The 18,406-nt window shown below is 41.4% G+C and overlaps 2 protein-coding genes across 7 annotated transcripts; both read left to right on the forward strand.

Annotated features, from left to right (window-relative positions):
* The first annotated feature begins 741 nt into the window (after positions 1-741).
* On the forward strand, positions 742-12,168 carry znf576.1 (zinc finger protein 576, tandem duplicate 1). 6 transcript variants are annotated; one of them, XM_084358261.1, is made up of 11 exons: positions 743-858; positions 1,229-1,300; positions 1,412-1,929; positions 3,232-3,744; positions 4,509-8,131; positions 8,219-8,486; positions 9,304-9,501; positions 9,591-9,680; positions 9,806-9,980; positions 10,119-10,326; positions 10,422-12,168. In XM_084358261.1, exons 3-11 carry the CDS (start codon positions 1,458-1,460, stop codon positions 11,709-11,711), a joined length of 6,837 nt encoding a protein of 2,278 aa, XP_084214387.1. In that variant the 5' UTR covers positions 743-858; positions 1,229-1,300; positions 1,412-1,457; the 3' UTR covers positions 11,712-12,168. The 6 variants fall into 6 exon arrangements, with proteins under 6 accessions (XP_084214390.1, XP_084214391.1, XP_084214387.1 ...); XM_084358264.1 differs by having other exon boundaries at positions 742-1,300; positions 9,594-9,680; XM_084358265.1 differs by having other exon boundaries at positions 742-1,300; positions 9,594-9,680; positions 9,809-9,980.
* A 746-nt stretch (positions 12,169-12,914) lies between these two features.
* Positions 12,915-17,129, forward strand: znf576.2 (zinc finger protein 576, tandem duplicate 2). Its single transcript, XM_084358562.1, has 5 exons — positions 12,915-13,041; positions 13,770-13,958; positions 14,062-14,177; positions 15,033-15,176; positions 15,320-17,129. The coding sequence occupies exons 2-5, from the start codon at positions 13,814-13,816 to the stop codon at positions 16,160-16,162; spliced, it is 1,248 nt and encodes a 415-aa protein (XP_084214688.1). The 5' UTR covers positions 12,915-13,041; positions 13,770-13,813; the 3' UTR covers positions 16,163-17,129.
* Positions 17,130-18,406: the final 1,277 nt, after the last annotated feature.

The raw sequence follows: 18,406 nt of genomic DNA on the forward strand, positions 1-18,406 counted from the left end.
AGGGAACTTCCATGCATTTTACAGCTCATATCAAAGTCATTGCTATAAGCTCACATTGTATGGTTCATCAGTCCACCACAATCAGCACTTAGTAAATTTGAGTTTGTACTGTATGTAATGGCCGAGTTATTAATACAGTGAGCTAATGGAGCTCAAGAGACTTACACGCAATCTCATTATTATAATCCTGTCATTATAAGCTTATACACAGTTGATCAGCTTCCCTTACTGAGCAGTTTTTAATTCTAATGTTGTTTCTACAACACTCAATGTTATGGATGAATTACATAACAGAAAAGAGTTACACATTTAAGCAATACACTAGCAGGCATTTAGCTAATTAAATATGTAAATTTTAATACAACATATTGAAACATCAACAGTTGTAGCATTTTTGGTGCATCATAGTGTGCAAATAGACATATTATTATTATTATTATTATTATTGTTCTATTATTAAAAGTTGAGGTGGGATTTTCCAATGGGTCCATCCCTGTGAGGAGCATCACATGCTGCAATATCACCACCAATTAGCTGAACTTTTTCACAATGACCTTAGTTGTTAAAAAATTAACTTGAACAGTTAATAACATCCCATTTCTGCTGTATATAGCACTAAATGTATTCTAAAAAATGTGAAGCAGGATTACTGGCTGTGTTTTGTCGTCTGGTTGTGTTGTAGTTTTAGCAGAGTGGACAAACCCGTTGGACGAGTGGAGGACTGACCCGGAAAAACCACAACTCCCATGACCCCTCTGCGCATCTTCTCCGACGTGACGTCACGATGTCTGCAGCTTCTCTGTGCGTTTGCTTTGTGCGGAACGACGCGGAGATGTTTGGGCGGACGAGAGAGCCCAGGTAACCTTAAATCTACATCCTCCTACAATCATACAGCAGCGATACGAGTGTCTGTGTACCAGAGGGAGTGGACGTAGAGACTCAGGTAGCATCTTTGGCGCAGCAACAAGCCAGAGATGCTAACATTTAAAACCCGATTTTTACCGCAAATCGGTGAATTTAAGCTAACCGGGCTACCATTATCTGTGTATCTGTGGCTAATGTGGAGGTGTTGTTTAAGGGAATCCTCAGCATGTTACAGCACTGTGTTTATACACATTCAAGCGTTGGATTTGGGTCATACTACAGCCCCAAACGACTGCCCTCCATGTCCGTCGGTCCTCTTTTGTGATACAAATGTTGTAAGCCCATTCATTCTTCGGTCTCCCAGCTGTCGCCATGTAGATAACAAAGCTGCTGCTCACTGCCTTCAAGAAAATCAACTTGTGTAAACAGCAGTTCAGTAAGTTTGAATGATTCAAAGATATTGTGTAGTTGTTATGTTCAGTGAGTATGTGTTGGTATACCTGTGAAATTAACAGTCACTGTTTCTTTGTGGCACCTGGTTTCATAGAAACACATAAAAAAAGGGCACTGGAGAAGCCAAGAGGCAGGGAGCCATGCAGAGTCCGACCCAGTTGAACAAGGGGCCAAACCCTGTGACCACAGCAACCACAGAGAAACCACTGGACAACGAGACTGAAGCTCAGCCAGCACAAAGTGAACCAGATGCACAAAAAGTGGAGAATAAATCAGCTGCTCCTGCTGAGACTGACACACCGGTCACACCACAGGAAAATGGGACGCGGGCAGAAGCACCTGCGAGTGTGGCGGGCGTACAGACAGTGGAGAATGAGCCACTGACTGAGCCCTCAGATAACACTGCAGGGATGGAGCTGGACTCTGCTTCAAAGCCAAATGCCTCCACTGAACCGGTACCTGATGCGAATACAAATCCTGGGTGTGATGGACAAAAGGAAAAGAAACAGGATGAAGGTGTACGTGATGGTAGGAAATATGTTCCTTCCAAGAAGGCGATGGTAGATCCTCTGAAGATGGACATGTCAAAACATCTGGCTATGCCTCTCACATGTGAGTATTACTGTGTATATGTGTTGTTCTATGTTATATCCCTCTGAATGGGGCTTGGGTCCGCACAGTAAATGGGTACTACACCGTAAGAAATCTACTGTGATTTTTGACAGTAGTGTGGTGATTACTGCGATTTACTGTGTTAGTTACTGTATATTTTTTTACAGTAGCATGGTGGTTACTTTGTTTTTCAACAGTAGTTTGATGATTACTGTGATTTCTACAGTAGCTGCTGTTTTTGGTTAAATACACAATACTTCTGCAGTAATTACTTGTGCACAATCATTATTGTGGAATTCATTTTTACAGTTTCCTTTTACAAGACAAGAAGTGTGCTTTTGAAATAATACTGATGTTTTGTTTTACCATGCTTACACATTATCAAGTTGGGCTAAACCTGTACACTAATAGCTTCTGGTGTTCAGTAGCAGCCAAACAAAGCACTGCAGGTTAGAGCTGGACTAATATTTTGGTTGGGCTGCCCCTGAGCAGTGATCACAATTCCTCAAAATAAACCAATTAAAAGAGCTGCCATCAAAATGTTATTTCTTTATGCATTTATAAAGACAATTGGTTTCTATATTATTATCATATTTTTAAACTCATATATCTATACTAGTGTCTGCCTCAAAAGTCCAGTTTTGGTCAGGCTTTACTGCAGGTGTCCATGTTCTTCCCCTTTGATAGCTCCAGTTTTGACAATTTTGGGACCAATATTCACCATTTTTTTCCCGGTATCTGTGTTTTTTTTTGTGTCAGATTGCTGATAAAATACATTAATTTAAAAATGCAATACTTTGGTTCTGATGCAACATTCTGTCTCTGTAGTCACAACTCTGTGGTCTCTCTTAATGTCCCGCCCACAATGCTATCTGATTGGTTACATGTCACAAGTAATAGCCTATCAGCACTGGAAAATCTGAATCTGCAAAGTAACTCAAGTTATCAAATAAATGTTGATAATGTTGACACTATTTTATTTTTAGTGCCTATGTACAGTATATTGGTTCCAAATATCAGTCATTGGTCTCCTTGATTACAAATTATCTGTAACATATCAATCAATCCCTGTCTTGCTGGTAAGAGGAAGTTGTAGAAGTGGTGTGGTCTCCTTTTGCTAATGGTTTTGTGTGTTTACTTTATGAAGGTGCCTATCTGTTTCTAAAGCCACCATATTTACCCTCCATTTTTCTTTGCGCAAGCCTTTATACTTTTCTACGAATACTTTCCTTTATACTAAGAATATGGATGTATGTAAATAATGTGTAAAAATAATTCCCCTCCTGTCCTGTTTCCCTCCAGCATCTCAGCTCTCCCTGCAGTGCATAGAATGCCACATAATCTTCAGTGATCACAAGAGCAAAGAGCGTCATCTCAAGTTGAGCCACCCGGCAGAATATGAACATAGCATACTGAGAAATGCCCTTTTTGCTTGCTATGTCTGTGACCGCCACTTCACAAACTCCACAGAGCTCATGGCCCACCAGAAAGCCCACACAGAGAAGAAACCCTTTAAGTGTCCAATCTGCAGCCAGGCCTTCAACAAATCATCTGAGCTCACCTCTCATAAAAAGATTCATTTTGGCTTGGATGGGTATGCCTGCACCGACTGTGGCAAACCCTGCAAAACCATGACATTGCTGAAGTATCACCGCCGCACACACACTGGAGAGAGGCCGTATGTTTGCAAGGAGTGTGGAAAGAGGTTCACCATGTCCAAAGCTCTGCAGAAACATATGGTGTCACACTTGCCAGAGGGAGCTGAAGGAAATGGGGGAGACACCACAGTTAAAGCACAACTGAAGAAAGATGATGGTAAGTCCACCACTTTGGTTCAGACTGAAATATCTCAACAACTACCCGGTAGATTTCCATGAGAGATTGACATGGTAATGAATCATAATGATTTTGTTGATCTCCTACCGTTTCTTCCAGCACAGACATGAGGTTCACATTTGTGGTTCTGAGCACAATATCTAGATGAATTTTAACCACATTATTGAGCCCATAACTTGTCATGGCAACATATTTGCAAAACTAATAACATTCCCGTCATCCACAGCTGGACTTAGTGTGTAAGCAAATGTAAACATGCTAACACACTTAACTAAGATATGAAGATGAAAAAATATTGTTATACCTACAGACTCGCATTAAGAGTAAAGCACCGCTGTGCCTTTGTACAGCCAAACATGACTGCTAGTTTGGCTCTTATTCTTTGGCCCATTTTCTGATCCAAAATCATAAAATGATTAGGGATGCATGATATATCTGGGACCAATAAATTATTCACTAGTAAGAAGAATTTAATTAGTGGTAATGGTGTATTAGAAAAATAAACGTGTGAATCTAAAAATATTGTTGTCCTCTTCACATTTTGCACATTCTAAGATTAATATCATCAGTTATCGCATTGGCATCTGCCAAAACAAACTGATAATTATTGGTTATCATCATTGGCCCTGAAATTCCTTATTGTTGCATCCCTAAACATGATAACATTCAAGGAAACAAACTGTATCTGTCAGCTTGCAGGAAATATACCACAATGCATAACTTTCTTCCTTTATTGTTTTTAGGTTCTTCTCCAAAGTATCCTTGTTCTGTATGCAAGGCCACCTTCAAGAGTACCAAGACACGGCTACATCACATGAAAACTAAGCACAAAGCGTTGCCTGCTGCAGTCAGTAATGCCCCCCTAAGTACACCCATCATAACTCCAATATCCATTTGCCAGCCAGCACTACTACAGGTGGAGCCCAATGGACCTCTGCAAAAAGTTGATGCTAATATTGACACAGAGCAGATTCGCAGACTTATTGAATCTTTAGGAAATGTGCAGAAAGTGAACCAAGTTGTCATACTGGGGCAATTGCCACCTCATGCCCCACCACTGGAAGTGCAACAGATATCACAGCTGGCAGAACCAGTGAATATGAATCTCAATCCACCACAAATAGATTTTATGGGACTGAACAGACAATTTAAGACAGTTGAATTGGACCCTTCAAACAACACATGTGATCCGATGGAACAAACAATTATACTGGAACCTATTACCCCAGATGGACAGTTGGAAAACCCCTCATTCTCAGAGCTAGGTTCCCAGATAGCAGCAGGTGAAAATATAGAGCTAACACTTGTTCAGACTGAGCAAACAGAGAGACCTGGGGAAGAGGTGATGCATCAAATTCTTCAACAGCCCGATATTGGTGTGATTCAGTCTGATCCTATGGATCAAATGGCTTGTCAGAACGAGGAAGATATCCTCAAACAAAACCTTGAGCAAACAGTCATATTAGAACTTACCCCCGCTTTGATACCAACTGACGAGCTGGAACAATCCCAAACTATGCCACAAAGCGAAATCCCGTCCTCTCCTGTAGCAGCCACTGATCATGCTCCATATCAGACTGCAATAGTTGAGCAGGAGACAAGCCTGTCAGTCCAACCACTTTCACATACAGTTGAGTTGGAGCTGACACCTTTATGTAAAGAACAACAGGACCTTCCTCCTTATCCATTTGTTCCACCAGACACACTTACACGAACTCCAAATGAATCCAAAACTAATCGCAAAGAAGAGGTTGATTCACAGATGCAAACAGTAAGTCTGGATCAGCTTCACCATGTGATGGAAGGAGCCACACCACAAGAGACACAGGAAAGGGCTGAACAAGAGCCACTTGAACAAGACCCATCTGAGAAATTGTTTGTAGATAGCAGGGAGGGTCAGAAGCAGGTGGAGAACCAGTCCAAAGTAGAGGACCATTCTGCTAAAGACGAGGCTCCATCAGAACTAGAGACAAAGCAGGTGCCACAGATCTCAGAATTACCTGTAAATGTGATGTCAGCTCAAGAACTGGTGAAAGTGCGGAAAAGAAAGCCAGCCAGGACGTTTATCTTTCAAGGATATATGCAAGAACTGGTGCGATCCAAACGCAAGGATGATTTACAAATTGATGCGCAGCCTGCCAAACGCCAAAGAACCAAAAAGTCTCATCTTGTCGTTAAATTTGGTCCACAAAGCAAAGACAAGAAAAACAAGAAACAGAAGAAGCCATCACAGCAGCGTCAACCAATGCAGGAAGATGTGATGAGAGGTAAAACACCAACAAGAAATCTCTCAGAAAAAAAACTGCCATCGCAGAAAAAAAAGAGGGGAAAAAAGGACAAGAAAGCAGGACATTTGATATCTACGGCTGAAATAAAATCACCATCGACACTGGAGCCTGCCCAACAAATCAAAGAGGATACAAGGAAAAATAAATTGAAAAAGCAAAAAGAAGTGGCGACAAAGGGTGTTACTCATACAAGTGAGAACAAAACTGAAGCCTCGCCTGTTTTGAAAAAGCAAAAACAAGCAAAAATAATGCAAAAAGATCAGCCTAAGAATGCAAAGGATGGGAAGCAAAAGAAAAACCTGGCAAGACTGGAAAAAGAAAAGACTAACACAGCTTCCGCAGACATACCTGGCCCAAACACAACACAAGACGCTCTACTTTTACTGAAAGGTCATAAACAGCCCCAGCTAAAAGTTTACAAGTTGGACACTTCAAAGGCATCAGCCCAGACACAGGACACTACGGCTCATGAGTCCCAAACAATGTCCCAGCAGAGCAAAGACAACAGACTAAAACATCCAACAAGTGAGTCTACAAATTATCTCACAGCAGGAGGTAAGAAAAAAGGAGGAAGACCCAAAAAAACCCAGAAAGCGCTTTCAATGTTGTCCTCACTACAGGTTCCCTGTCAACCACCCGAGACACTGCCCACCAAGACAAAGACCACTAGAAAACGAAAAGCCTCCTTGAAAGTGGAGACTGAAGGTGTGATAACCTCTCATTCCAAGCGTGCCTTAGAGTGTAAGGACTGTGGGGAAAGATTTGGTGAAGTCTCGTCCCTGCAGAAGCACAAGGCAATGGTCCATATCGTAGAGAGTCCCGGTCTCACTTATACCAATGGGAACGTCTTTGAAGGTGTCTCCAGTTTGGATCTTTACCAGCTTCCAAAACAGCATGATAAGGTTGTTGGGGTGATTAACACGGCTACTGACTGGGATACTGAGCCTGAGATAGGAGAGATGGCATTAGATGACAGAGAGCGAAATGTTTCTTTTCCATCTTTGATTCCATCCCCATCTTTACCCATTCCTCCTTCAGATGTTGAAATGAGTGCCTATGAAGATAAGGGTGGAAGTAAAACAGGAACAGATGATCAACATCATACCTCTCCAGAGGTACACTCACCATCTGATCAAAGGAAAAGCAGTGAGACTCCAAATTTCATATCTGAATATCCTTTAAATACTACCAGTAAGACAGAGATTTCAGAGACAGGAGAGCTTTTGACATCAGATAAGGACACGCGAGAAGAAGGTACTCAGAAGAATGCCAGCTCTGAGGCTGATGTTCAGGGTTCAACGAATGAAGACATGAAAGAGGATTTACTTCTTGACGTAAATTTAGTAACTGTTGGGGAGCAGAATGAGAGAGATGATCCAACTTCTCATGAAGATACTGTTTCCCAAAATGAATCAAGTGAAACCTGCAATTTCAAGGGTGGAATCACTGGGCGAGTAAGTGATGAAACTGAAACGAGTCTTACTTCACAGACTGTGTCATGCTCCACTCATGAAGTTGAGATCAAAGAAGAAGAGGAAGAAATCTTAGTCCAGAAGAAAAAAGGAGGGAAAGTAGCTCTTGCAAGGAATTCTACAAAGGGTAGGAAAAAAGGAGCAGGTCGTCAAAATAGGGACGTGATATCAAAGACAGTTTCAGTTGGAGATCCTGTCAGAGGAACAGAATTAGAGAAAGACCAGGAAGACTGTCGGGTAGTTTACGAAAAAAATCCTGTCACTTCTGATTCAGAAATTAATGATGCAGGTGAGAACAGGACAAAGACTTCAAGAGTTCAAGAGACTATTGAAGTTGAGGCCAACATAGCTACTGCTCCTGCCTCGTCTTTGGCTTCTATGACGTCTACATTAGAGGAATCTCCTGAAGTGCAAGGCCTGTTTGCGCTGGAGTCAGTTACCACTAGTGTTGAGGAGGTAATGAATAAAAGAGGGCTGCAGGGAGGAGAGGAACAAGACAGGGACCAGTCCCCAGGCATCATACTTGAGAAGATACTCCCCTCTAGACAAAGAGCGACTGCTGACAAGGAGCTTTGCCTGATGACAGCTGAGGTCAATCAACAACAGGTGAGATGCTGATTGTACCAACAGATGGCTTGCATTAACAACAAATAATGAATTCAACATGCAAACTTACATTTGTTTTCATTGTAGAGTTTGGACAGCATCGCTGAAAATGAGGTACAAGTCCTTGCGAGCCAGGAGATCAAGGTTGAAGAGAATATCTCAGATCCACTGCTGCCTGCAGCCACCTGTCAAAATAGACAGAGTGCAGTCGTGCAGCCACAGCACCATCGTGATATAAGGACTGTTTTGGTGAAGGAGGAGACCACTCTCATGCTGAATGAAGTTCAGGCTGAGGAGGGCAGCGGGCACATCCGATGGAACGTGGAGCCAGTCAATGAAAACACCTCAAGTCCATGTGAGTGTTTGCCCACACTGTTGGTACATTTATATTGAACCATTTCTCCATTTGGGGAAATATGATTACTCTTTCTTTCTGGGAGTTAGATAAGAAAATCAATACCACTCACATGTCTGTGACGTACTGTATGTATGGAGCTACAGCCAGGAGGTGACAAGGTTAGCTTAGCATGAAGACCTAAAGATTTTGCTTGTGGCTATTTTCCAGCTGCCGTCCCTGGGCAGGTAGACGTAAACATGGAATAGAAGTAAGGGTAAACAGCTGACTTGGCTCTTCCCAGAATTTAAAAATAATCCTTCTAACACCCAATAATTTCTTATTAACGCACTTGTTTAATACGTACACAATAAGAGCTGTAAATATGACAATTTTAGTCTTAAACAGGAACTTTGCAAGGGCCATCTTTCCAATGGTAAAATACTTTGGGTTGAGTTCCTTGCGATGACAGTTGAGTGCAGTGACTTCCCGAGTCTTGCTGTCACTGACAAGTAAACAGGAAACATGCTGCAAACAAGTACCAGGCACATGGATAAACTGTTGTTACTCCCGTTTGAAACCACAAATTAATTGTTTTTTACATTACTATGTAAGGAAACAGGCCAATTACTAAGCTACAGTGGTGTTGGTTGGTGTATTTTTGAACCAGTGCCTCATCTTCTTGCTTAGCTAAGCTAATCACCTCCTAGCTCTAGCTTTGAATGGAGATGATTAAATAAGCCTTAGTGGTGGTAAATCTCTCTCTGCATTAACAGTCTGTAAGCCTTTGAGGTCTTTATGAATTCAAAGGTGGATGTTTTTGGCTTTGTCCTTTAAGTCATAGATAGTGGAGAAACAACAAGGGACTGTCATGTCACCTCTGAATTCAACACCAGCCAGTGTATCTTCTACCCAGTGAAGGAGGAGGAGAGGGAGGTGCTACTGGGAGCTGCTCAGACCAACAGTGGGGACTTAACCACTGGGACATCCACTGATTCTATGCAGACAGAACATCAAGCAACAGAAAGTAATTTAGGTGAGTCATTGTCTTTTCCAGTTATAATCCCCCTTTTTTTATGAAAGATGAAAGGAAGACCACTATTTAAATGTTGAATCTTTTCACAGCAGATGAAGGGAGCCATTCTGACTACCAGGAAATGAGAGTAAGAGGACTATTATCAGAACCAGGGGTCAGTGACTTTCCAGATGGACAAGGTTTGTTTTTCTATTTTTAAATGACCAATATTTGTAGCTTCTTAATTTACATGCTGAAGCTATTGATGAGAAATGATCATCATACTTAAAAAGACCCTGTCTCCATATAATAATTGATCTTTCAGCAGAGGTAGAGCATCTACCAGACATCCAAGAGTTTCTCCTCCAGAGTTCAGATGAAGAGGACGTGGGTGGTTTTGAATTGTCTGATCCTCAGCTTGACTCAGAAGCAGAAGTGATGGCCTTTTTCTACAAGAACCAAACAAACGGCACAAGTCAACCAGATGAAACGTCTCAAAAGTACCATACATCTTACTTTTTTGCAGTTTTATCATAACTTGAAATATATGTAAAAACCTTGGTCAGTGCTAGCCTTTGTACTATATGTGGTTCTCACTCGTGTTGTGCTCATGATCTTTTTTACATTTTCTCCCTTAGTTTGCCAACTTCAACGAGTCAGCTTCAAATACCAATAGAAGAAAACAGGACAAAGGAGCCCATTGATTACTTCTCCGAGTATTTTGGTTGGGATACCTGGGTAGAAATTGGCAGTTGCACAAATAAATTGAGCAACATGCCCAGACCTGTCACAGCCAGAGAGGTTGCACAGTTTGTTGGGATCCACATTGCAATGGGAACCTTAAAGGTTTGTGCTCAGTTGTGAGCCCTCTCTTGAAGGTTGGCTCTGTTAGTTTGACAAAAGACCACTAAAAGCTTGTTTTCTTTCTTGATATTTTTCAGTTTCCCAGTGCGAGGCTCTACTGGGAGGACTTGACTAAGGTGCCCTTGATTGCTGACACCATGCCACTGTCCCGTTTCTTGGAGCTATCTCGTAGGTTGAAGCTTGCTTCTCCTGTGAAGGATCCAGTCAACAGTAATGCTCTGGAAGGAATCCATGACAGTGACTTTCAAAATGTACAGCAGGGTAAAAATCTCTCAAGCAGTCACTGTGACATTTCTCAGCATAATGATGGGCAAGGTCAAGGGGACACGCCAGATGACCTGAACAGTTCAAAAACACAGACTGATCCCCTGTGGAAGGCTCAGCCATTATTGCGCCGTTTCAAAGAGGGATGCCAGTCACTAAGACGAGACGGTCATTATGCAGTTGACCAGTATCAACTTCCTTTGACTGGGAAAATACACAATAAGAAACCTTCTCTCCACTGTACTACGTTAGTTGGATTTAGTGGTTTGCTCTTACATGTGGATCTTAAAATGGGTCTGGCCAGCAAAGAAGATGCTGTAGAAAAAATGGTCCCCAAAGGTAGCATGGTATTTCTTTGCAAACAGGAACTCTCCACTCCTGCTATGCTCGAGCGCCTGTTAGTTGCTGGAGTTCATGGTGCGGGTAGGGTGGGAGGAGCCCGAGGACAGATCGGAGATGAGTTTGTAAGCTCCGATGGGAAGCTGATGTTACGCAGGTCACACTGTGGCTTCATACTTTCTACCGCTGGGGACGGCCAGAGGAACATGGCTTCACTCATTGACAACTTTGAGAAGGCCCAGATGTCGGCTCAACTCAACAGAGAGCTGCTGAATCTTTACACCATCCCTCTCACTGCCTCGGCCCCAACCTGCTGGCCTCAAGCGGTGCTCTGGTACCTAACAGATCTGGCCTTGGTCAACTCCTGGCTCCTGTACAGACAGGATCACAGTGCAGCATCTGCACCTTTCACTCTCATGGCCTTTAGACTGGAGGTGTCCAAGGCTTTGATCCTCTCCAGCGGCTCTGACACCCAGGACTCAATCCCCCCTCAACCCCCCTCAGAGAAGGCCAATACAACAAATGAAACACCCAATCCAAAGCTGGTGGAGGAAAGTCCTCTGCCGGATGCAGCCACACGGTACGATGGTTCGGGCCACTGGCCTGAGCAGCTTGGGGAAGGAGAGGGGGGCAGGTGTCGTTTTGGGGACTGTCAAAGAACATCTCGAGTGCTATGCCTTAAGTGCTGTGTCTTTCTTTGTATCTCTCGCAACCACAACTGTTTTTTAAATTTCCATAATCAAGGGAGTTTGGGGAAAGACTAGTGTCCACTACAGTCTACTGCACCCTTATTATTCAACATTTTGCACTCTAGTTGTTCTAGAATGTAACTGTGCTTTTGGTGTAAGTAAACCCAGCTAATCAAAAAATCTAAGTATCTGCTCTGTCCTTAGAACTTTTCCATGATGCCTTTGCTGTGTTGTTGTTCTTTTGTAGGATTATTGTGCTGCAGTTGTAAAGAAAAAAAACAACCCAAATGCTTTGTGATGTGGCTTACAATGACATTGAGCACGTGTAAAAATGTATTTGCCTTCAAAAGGAAATGTAAAAAAAATACTCATAGCCATACATGATTTTTGACATTGAAGTCACCACGATGTTTTTTACTATTTATTTTAAACTGAACTCATTCACATTCTATAATGAGCTTGTTTTGGATTTTGAATTTGACATTATTTAATTTCAGAAAACAATAAAAGAGAAAAGAAAGAAATACACGCATTGTTTTTGTTGTTTGTTTTTTTTTATTTGAAGACGTTGACACAATACACTTTTTTGACAGCTGACATTTTTATATAGAGTAGTTGATATATAGTCCCATTGCACAAAGGCAGTATCACACATAGGATGTAAAAATATAGAACACACATACACTATACAGAGACATGTTATTCTACAGAGACATGAGCTAATAGCTTAATAACAGAGCTTGGTACAACAAGTGTGTAATGGTGCACATAAGTTAGAAATGGTGTTGGAGTTTGTGTTTTTTGGTCTAAACATTTCATATTAAGGTGATTTAATATAAAACGATGCATGGGACTATGACAGAGGGAGGTAAACAGAAATGTTACAGCACTGACTGAAAATAACAAAATCTCACTAAGTTGTTTTGGGTCACGTGACAGAGATCAACCATAGATTCGGACTGGATAGAAAGGGGGTAAGTTCAAATCCATGGTTATAACGATGTAGCTGTCCGGTTAAGATGTGTAATAGAGCAGATTTTAGAGTAAACAGTTAATATGCGAACAAGTGTGGTAATATTTTAAAAACAGAATATTTCATCATAAGGCCCTGTAGAACTTTTGAAGTCACGCGCTTCGTTTTCATTAAAGGTTTACGATTATTCCCGCAGTCAGCACGATACAAATCGCTCCTCTGTGTCAGCGACGGAACACTTTGCCTTCAGTATATTTCACATTTGGATGTTTTTTCATGTCTGAACATTAGCAACGAGGACTCCTCCGGCGGCAGCCATCTTAGTTGTACCAACGGCTACCACAACCATACACCAGGAAGTGTCCGATCTATGCGTTCTACTTCTGTGGGGTCAACTCTCCCAGTCAAACTACCTTCAAAGAGCGGTTAGAGGTAACGTGAACGTCTTCTCAATTTTGTGTTTGTATTTTAACTCGTTTGCTATAGGTACATATACTGACTTACTCCGTATCGATACACAGCAAATGCACGCAAGCGCCAAAATATTAGTTAAAACTTGGTGTGTGAAAAGGCAGGAAAAGTCTTCGATCCTCTTTGAATGGCAGCCAGTGTTGTTAGCGCTAACGGGTAGCTAGCTAGCAATAGCCCGCTCGGCAGCCTGATACTTTATTTTTAGCGTTAGCTACGTGCACAGACATTAAACTGAAGCAGTTCTGTTTTCTGAAAGCGGTTCCAGTTCATCATCTAGACTCGTTAAGTATTTCTAATCAGCGGGGTGTTTGTCGGATGCTTGCAGGCTTGCATGGAGCTAGTTAGCTTAGCGCGCGGCCTTAAAGGCAGCAGCGTAACGTTAGCCAGGATGAGCTGAAACTTGAGTGATTCCTGTGGGGAAACTGGGCTAATAGATAAACAACCCGTAGGCTAAGTACGTTGTGGTTTCTACAAACACATTTGTTTTTACAGCTCCCTCAACCTGACTAGTAGGGGGAATTATTTGTATAGTGTCATCTGCTGAACATGATTCTATGCGTATTTAACGATATTTATGGGTTTATAGCAATGTTATCTCACCGCTGTCAACCAAACTGCTGCTGTTTCCACCTGATATGTAACTGGACTTTAATTCTGACTTTGTTTCTGCGCTGTTTAATTGAATCCAGGAAGGTTGTTGTGAGTGCCTGTTAAGACCACCCAGTATATCACGATGGACTCTGAGATTTTGAACATAGAGGAGATAGTGATGGGAAGGGGACTACCAGATCCACCTCCGGAAGTTCCCCCTGAAAAACCAGCAGAACCATATAAACCCATCACTTTGAATGGACCTCCTGCACCCCCTGTTCAGCCCTGTAAGTTGCACAGTGGTCACAACTTTATCTCATTTCGCTGAAAGCAATTTAAAGATGATCTTTGTCTTTGTACGACCTCATTGATCTCCTCCTGTCCTTCCAGACCAGCATGAAAATCTGCAGTGTTTCCAGTGCTTCATCACGTTCTGCAGTGCCAAAGCCAAGGAGAGGCATATGAAGAAGAGCCACCGGGAAGAGTATAAGCAACAGCTTCAGCAGGTAAGCCTCTCAATATCAGCTCATGCAATTTAGTAGAAATGGTGACCGATGGTGTCAAACTAAAAGAAACTATCCTGATATATGCATAGGATAATTTACTCTGCTTCTTATGACAGGTTTTTATAAACACAATCTGTTCTTAACCCTTTATGCTGACACTGAATGTTTCGTAATCCGATTGATGTGTCATCAGTGTCTGTTCCTTCTCTCCCCTTTCCAATTTTCTGTGAAAGTACTCAGATACTTAATGAAGCAGGTTTCTTATGTTTAAGGTACTCATTAGTTTCTGTTAATTTGCCCACACTGGGTTAAAGGTACAATCTGTCAAATTGTGCGATCTTTTATCCTATAAATTATTGTGAAGTTTATTTCATTACAATGCAAAAAATGTGGTCATAAAGAGCCCTTCATGCATTTACTTGTGGCTTGTTTTTGAGTCAATTATGAATTTTAGAGTTTTATTTTGTGAGTGTATTCAAGATAAGGCACACTGTATTAGGGCTGCAACAATTCAGTAGTAACTTCAATATACTTGGGTTGTGGACAAAACAAGACATTGGATCATCTTGGGCTTTGAAACACTGATCGACGTCATTTCACCATTTTCTGACATTTTATAAACCAAACAACTAATCAATCAAGACAATAGTTGTCAGCTCAATTAATGAAGAATAAAGCTGTTAGTTGCAGCCCTTCACTGTCTATACATTTTTACTGTGTTAGTTTTTTATTCACCAATGCAGTTTCTGTCCTTGGTGAATAAAGTGAATCTGATCAAATTGGGTTTCACTTCAAGAAGTAGTTCTTGCTCTGGAATTGTTCTAACTTTGGCTCCTCTTGTTTATGTCTTCCCAGGGAAACACACTGTTCACGTGCTATGTGTGTGACCGCACATTTCTGTCATCTGAGGAACTGACACAGCACCAGCCAACACACAGCAAGGACGACAAGCCCTTCAAATGCGTTCACTGCAAGGAGAGCTTTAAGACCTTCTCTGAAGTGAGTATAAAGTAAAAGTATTTTTAGAAAATTGAAGGCATTGGCAGAATTCAAACTTAGTAACACCATGAATGCCAAAGTAGAAATATTAAAAACATTCTAGCTTTTACTAAATGTCTCTTTTTAACTTCTCATCCTCACAGCTCACAGCCCATAGAAGACAGGTGTGTCCAGAGAAACAGTTGGTATGTAAAGATTGCAATGAAACCTTCCGGAGTGCTGGACTGCTGCGTACTCATCGCCTGACCCAACATCCTCGCCCAGACGTAGAGACTGCAGAACAGCCTGAGGACCCTTCGAAAACCCACCGCTGTAAGAAGTGTGGTCAGGGCTTTGAAACAGAATCGGAGCTGATAGTGCACCAGGAGTCCCCCGAAGGTCAGCAATGCAACGGCAACGCTTCATCCAACAAGAAACGCGGAAGGCCTACCAAAGTTGAAGATGCGGCAGCTGCTGAGAAAAAGGGAAAGCGGAAAAAGAAGGATGAAGCAGAAGTGCCTGAGGAGGCAGTGAAGGCTAGCAGCACAGCAGAGTCGGAGGCAGCACCTCCAGCAGAGGAAAAGGGAAAAGCAGGTATAGCAAAGCGTGGTCGTCCTTCTAAAGCTGCAGCAAATTCAGAAACGGAAGATAAGAAGAGTCCCGAGGATGATGGTCAATCTCCGGGAAAGGAGAAGAAACCTAAAGCAGATCCTGCCACGTCCCGTCAGCACCCCTGTCCCGAGTGTGACCTCATGTTCCCTGGCCTGATTCAGCTTCGCGCTCACAAGAAGGAGAAACACACCCCGCGGAAAGCCCATCCCTGCGAGGAATGTGAAGAGAGCTTTGCCCGTCCAGAGCAGCTGGAAGCCCACATGTCACGTGCTCACGCTGTGGGCCGCTTCGCCTGTCAAACCTGCGGGAAGAGCTTTGGTCGTGAGCGCACCTTGAAAGCTCACGAGAAAAGCCACCCAGAGGAAAAGCCTGAAAACCCAAGTGCAAAGAGATAATTGAGACATGGGGACTTTGGAGAAAGTGTATGGTTTTTGAAGATTTTAGTCAGGAATTGTCCTTTTTCTTTTAACATTGGAGATCTGATGGAGATCTGATGCTCCCGAATATGGTTTCAGATGAGTTTGGAATGGTTTTTGAGAATGACATTTTAGCAAGTCTTGGATTTAAAGTTGAGTTTTGATTTTGAGCTGTTGAAATTTTGGACAAACAGACACATCTCCTTAATTGACTAACCAAATGTTGTTAAATCGATGTATTACACCCTTTGTCAAAAACATAGTTTATTTGTAAAAACAAACTGTTTTGATTAACTTTTTAAATGATTTGTTTCAGTTTTTTTAAGCTTGAAATGCGTGTGGTGTGAATTTATTACTTTGTCTTTGAGTTGTTCAACTCACTTTGTGGTTTAAACAAAATGTTTTTTATGGTTTTTTTTTTTCCTCTTGTTTTTTCAAAACTGATTGGGTAAGTACATACTTTGAAGCATAATAGATGCCTAGTAGAGATACTATGTTTTGAATGTTTAGACAGTTTGTCAAAAGAAATGTGTAATGTACAGCTTCTGGTTCATATTTTTGCATTTTTTACACTTAATATTTTGATTATGTTCCTTTCTAAATTAAGTCTCATTGAGGAAGAATTTTAAAATAACCCAATTATGTTCTGCTAAAAATGTTTTTTTGGCTAAGTGCTCCAGATTCAATGTGGAGTGTTTGGCATGTGGGCAGAAATGATCCACTATAATCCTGATTTATCTTTTCACTTACTAGAATAATATTTCATGTCTTAGACATTTCTTAAATGGAACTCATGGCTCTTTAATGCGATAGAGTCCCATAAGGAACTGTGTATATCATGTGTTATTCACTGATTGGATTGTTTCTCTCCCCCACTGCAATGTGTCTTGACACTGCAAAAATGTAATAAAACATGCTGTCCCAAGGGAGGCTGCTGAAGAAATAACCTGCCTTTTTGTCTTTGTTCTAACTTCTAATGCAGGAACCTGACAAATCCATGATTTGTAGCCTTAACATTGGCTATATATCAGATATCGTAAGGTTATAACATTAGTGCCTCATTGAATTGTTTAATACTTAGATTTGTCAAGTACTTCAGTTATGTGTTATTCAAATGTGAAAACAATTCTTGCATACTTTATGTAACAGAAATTGATAATGGATTTTTTATGCTCACTTGAATGAAAGTTGAAGTAAAATTAATGTGTGCATAGGGTTTCTAACACCCTTTCGAAAAAATAGACTAAAATAGGAAAAATTCAAAATGTTACTGTTTTATTCCACAGTGAATATTTAACTAAACTAGATATGTTTAATAGCTATAGTTACATTGCAGATAAGTATTTAAGCCAATATATTGCACGTATGAAAAGTGTTGAAAATACTGTGAAAACACTAATATACAGTATAAAGTAATCAGAACTGAGACTACTGTAATAACAATAATAGCCATTAGCAATAATAAATAATGCATTGAACTCAGGAGGATCTTCAATAAACAGCATATCACGGTTCACTTCAAACCCAGCAACACCCTAAGGACAAAACACCCAGGCATAAACAGAGTCATCTAGTTTATGTTGTTCAATGCAGCCAGGACTGCACAGATTTGTACATTGAGGAAACAAAACAACCTCTCCATAAATGAATGGCACAACACAGGAGGGACAACTCCTCAGGTCAAGACTTTGCTGTCCACTTACATCTGATGGAGAAAATAATTCCTTTGAGGACAACAATGTGAACATCTTGGCCAGAGAAGACACATGGTTTTAAAGAAGAGTAAAATAGTCCATCTACGTCACAGTGGATGGCCGTCTTTGAACAGAGGAGGTGGCTTACGACATTAATTATCACCCACCTACCGTGCAGTACTGAGTCCCCCCGAGACAGCTTAACAACCATTCACACCTGGGCTCACCAAGCCCTAAGATCCCACATGAAGGCCGGTTGGCTCACACATGTCCTTAATGAGGGTTTAAAACCCTACAACTCCCCTTAGTTAGAACCGAAGAAGCCTCTTGGATGAGAGGTGAAACATCTTCAAGACACTGAAACAAGTCCAGTTGTCTACGATACAGCACTTAGAAGTACCGTGACCTGGATGACTGGGAACATTCATCAACAAGCTCATGTAAAAAAAAAATCTTTATCAGCAAAAGTAGGGTACAGTATCTGACCTGTACTGAACTGGTGGTGTAAACTCATCCACTTGGTGAAACA

The sequence above is a fragment of the Pagrus pagrus genome (assembly GCF_965226575.1).
Source record: "Pagrus pagrus genome assembly, chromosome: 7".
Classification (NCBI taxonomy): domain Eukaryota; kingdom Metazoa; phylum Chordata; class Actinopteri; order Spariformes; family Sparidae; genus Pagrus; species Pagrus pagrus.

Excerpts from the sequence above, each read along its gene's own strand:
- znf576.2 (XM_084358562.1), top strand. The coding sequence starts at position 13,814 with ATGGACTCTGAGATTTTGAACATAGAGGAGATAGTGATGGGAAGGGGA. Across the intron at positions 14,178-15,032 it reads ATAAGCAACAGCTTCAGCAG|GGAAACACACTGTTCACGTG; the intron begins GTAAGCCTCTCA and ends ATGTCTTCCCAG. Across the intron at positions 15,177-15,319 it reads GCTTTAAGACCTTCTCTGAA|CTCACAGCCCATAGAAGACA; the intron begins GTGAGTATAAAG and ends TCATCCTCACAG.
- znf576.1 (XM_084358260.1), top strand. The coding sequence starts at position 1,458 with ATGCAGAGTCCGACCCAGTTGAACAAGGGGCCAAACCCTGTGACCACA. Across the intron at positions 1,930-3,231 it reads TCTGGCTATGCCTCTCACAT|CATCTCAGCTCTCCCTGCAG; the intron begins GTGAGTATTACT and ends GTTTCCCTCCAG. Across the intron at positions 9,681-9,805 it reads TGACTTTCCAGATGGACAAG|CAGAGGTAGAGCATCTACCA; the intron begins GTTTGTTTTTCT and ends TTGATCTTTCAG.